The sequence below is a fragment of the Pteropus vampyrus genome, unplaced genomic scaffold (assembly GCF_000151845.1).
Source record: "Pteropus vampyrus isolate Shadow unplaced genomic scaffold, Pvam_2.0 Scaffold237, whole genome shotgun sequence".
Taxonomy (NCBI): domain Eukaryota; kingdom Metazoa; phylum Chordata; class Mammalia; order Chiroptera; family Pteropodidae; genus Pteropus; species Pteropus vampyrus.
Window position 1 is genome coordinate 792,894 of NW_011889018.1, and position 2,312 is coordinate 795,205.

Genomic DNA, 2,312 nt, shown 5'->3' on the forward strand with positions numbered 1-2,312 from the left:
GCGGTTAAAAGGTAAGAGTAACTTCCTAGGGCCAAAGCCCACACACAGGACGGCCAGCAGACCACAGGGTGCTCATTTCACTGTGAAGGAAGTGGTGCCCTCTGGTGACGGGTGACGGGGTGACAGGTGACGGGAGGCCTGCACGGGGGAAGGGCTACGATGCAGAGAAGGGGAGGGCGCGGGGCAGGAGCGAGGGGAGAGCAAGGAGAGAGGCCCGTGGCGGCGAGGGCAGCAGCGCGGCAGAGGAGTGGCGGACAGAGGGCCCGAACGTGACGCGGCATCTCGGAGAGGACTTTAAAAGGCCTCGATGAAAAGCTACGTAAGAGTGTTCAACCGGACGCTGTTTCTGATAAGCAGCTGACGGGTGCTGGTGGACAGGAAAGGTCCAGACAGAGTTCATGGGGCCCTCCGAGGACCAGGCAGAGTTCAGGGGGACCCTCCAAAGGCCAATCGGACTGTAACTGTCCGACAGCAGCTACCAAACGTCCTCCACGTGCCAGGCACTGCGCCGGCCGACTCGGCTCCCGCTGCGTGGCGTCTCGTGGGGAGGGAACAGAGAACCAACCGGGCAGTAAATGGAAATTCCAAGTAGAACAAGGGCAGCTGATGTGCCGCACAACCCCACAGGGGATCCAAACCGTCGGGGAGGACACTGCCTTCAAAAGACATGAATGACACGCCACCTGAGACGGGACAGTGGCAGTGATGTGGACGCAGAGGACGAGGCACAGGTGTGCAGTGCCCGAGAGGTCAGACGAGGTCGCAGTGACCGTGCGCTGGCAGGCCCCGCCCACCGCGGAGCCTTGGTCACACCCTCTGCTTTGGTCAGGGAGCCACTAGCAAGCAGGACGCAGACAGAGACCGGGCAAGTGCCCGTTCATCAGGACGTGTCGTCCCCAATGCCCATTCCTGGACCCTTAGCAGCCCCACCGTCCCCACGACTGCAGCCGAGGTGACACACGTGAGTGAAGGAGCCGCGTGGAGTCCCAGCCCCGGCAAACTGCGAAAACAGCAGGACGCTGTTCACGCTCCGGGTTTCAGTTCTAGCAGCAGGACACTGCGGGGGGCGGCGGGGACAGCACAGGGCGGGATGTGCCCGAAGGCGCAGAAACCCGCGGGCCTCGCTGGAGACTCTGGTCCTCATCCCCAGCGACGGTTTAAGCGAGTGCGGATCCTGACCGCATTCTCGCTTGAGAAACCCGCGCCGGCTTCGGGGCTGGGACAGACTGAAACGGCTGTCGGTGGCCCGGGAGGGGAGCACCGCGCTGGCGACAGTGGCCGGGACCGAGACGTGACGGGAGAGGCCGAAGACGGGCAACGCGGAGACACGCGGGCGGTGGACGCGGCAGGACCTGCTCGCGGAGCGGACGGGGGGCGTCGAGGTCCGGTTTGTGCGGCCGCGTAGTCAGAGGCGCCGTCCGCGATGGCAGCGCCGAGTGTCGGGGGAAGCAGGGCGTTTGCTGTCGGACGCCCGAGTCTGCGTGACTTAGATTCGAGAGTCTAGAGCAGGGGCCGGCACGCTTTGTGCGAAGGACCCGACGATGAGCGCGAATGCGGCCCTACGGCCACAGACCACACCGCGGCCGACGGGCTCTGCTCCGCTCCGGGAGGCCGTGCCGGCCACACCTGGCTGGAGTCGGCCACGCTCCGATTCAGCACTTGGGGGGGCGACGTCTGAAGCAAACGCATCAGTGAGTCGTTCGCCAGAGACAGTGATAAAACGGACTACGAAACAGGAGGGGGGACGGGAGGGCAGCTTCAGACGCGCTCACGCCTAACAGCTGGACGGACGGGAAGCCGGGAAAGGGCGCGGGAAGGAGGGGACAGAGGGCCGGGAGCCAGGAAAGTGGGCCACAGACGGGGGACAAGGGCGCTGTCAGCACCTGGATGGCGGGGGGAGGAGGCGGCGGCGAGGGCTGACTCGAAAGGGCGGGGCCGGGCTCAGGGTGGCGGCAGGACCTAGAAGACAACTGGGGGGGGGGGACACCCGGGGACACTTGCCACCGAGAACACGCGGCTCCTCGGGGATGAGTTTTACTTCCTTTAGAAAACAGGTCACGTGCTTCGAACCCAGGAAGAAAAGGGTGCGGGGCATGTCCGGGTCCCCCACCCCGAGTTTAGGGACCTCTCCCACCCTACGGGTCTGCAGGAGGCTCAAGTGGCCGATTTCATTTCCCAGACTCCCTGAGGCGAACGAGAAGGCTCCGACCTGGATCGAGACGCCCCGAATCCCGACTGCAGCCTTGTAATGCGACAGGCGGAGCCCATAGGCGCCCCACGTCCACGCTGCTGGCGGAGGCCGCGGCACTGCG

The 2,312-nt window shown here is 65.1% G+C and overlaps 1 protein-coding gene across 1 annotated transcript in view; it reads right to left on the bottom strand.

Moving 5' to 3' along the window:
- The window catches only part of TARBP1 (TAR (HIV-1) RNA binding protein 1), a gene marked incomplete at both ends in the record, with an annotated part of 60,335 nt that overhangs the window by 13,304 nt on the left and 44,719 nt on the right, over nt 1–2,312 (bottom strand). Inside the window, 2 exons of the mRNA XM_023519777.1 lie at nt 1,180–1,352; nt 1,574–1,725. Of these exons, the coding sequence (XP_023375545.1) occupies nt 1,180–1,352; nt 1,574–1,725 (325 nt within the window). The remainder of the gene's footprint in view (nt 1–1,179; nt 1,353–1,573; nt 1,726–2,312) is intronic.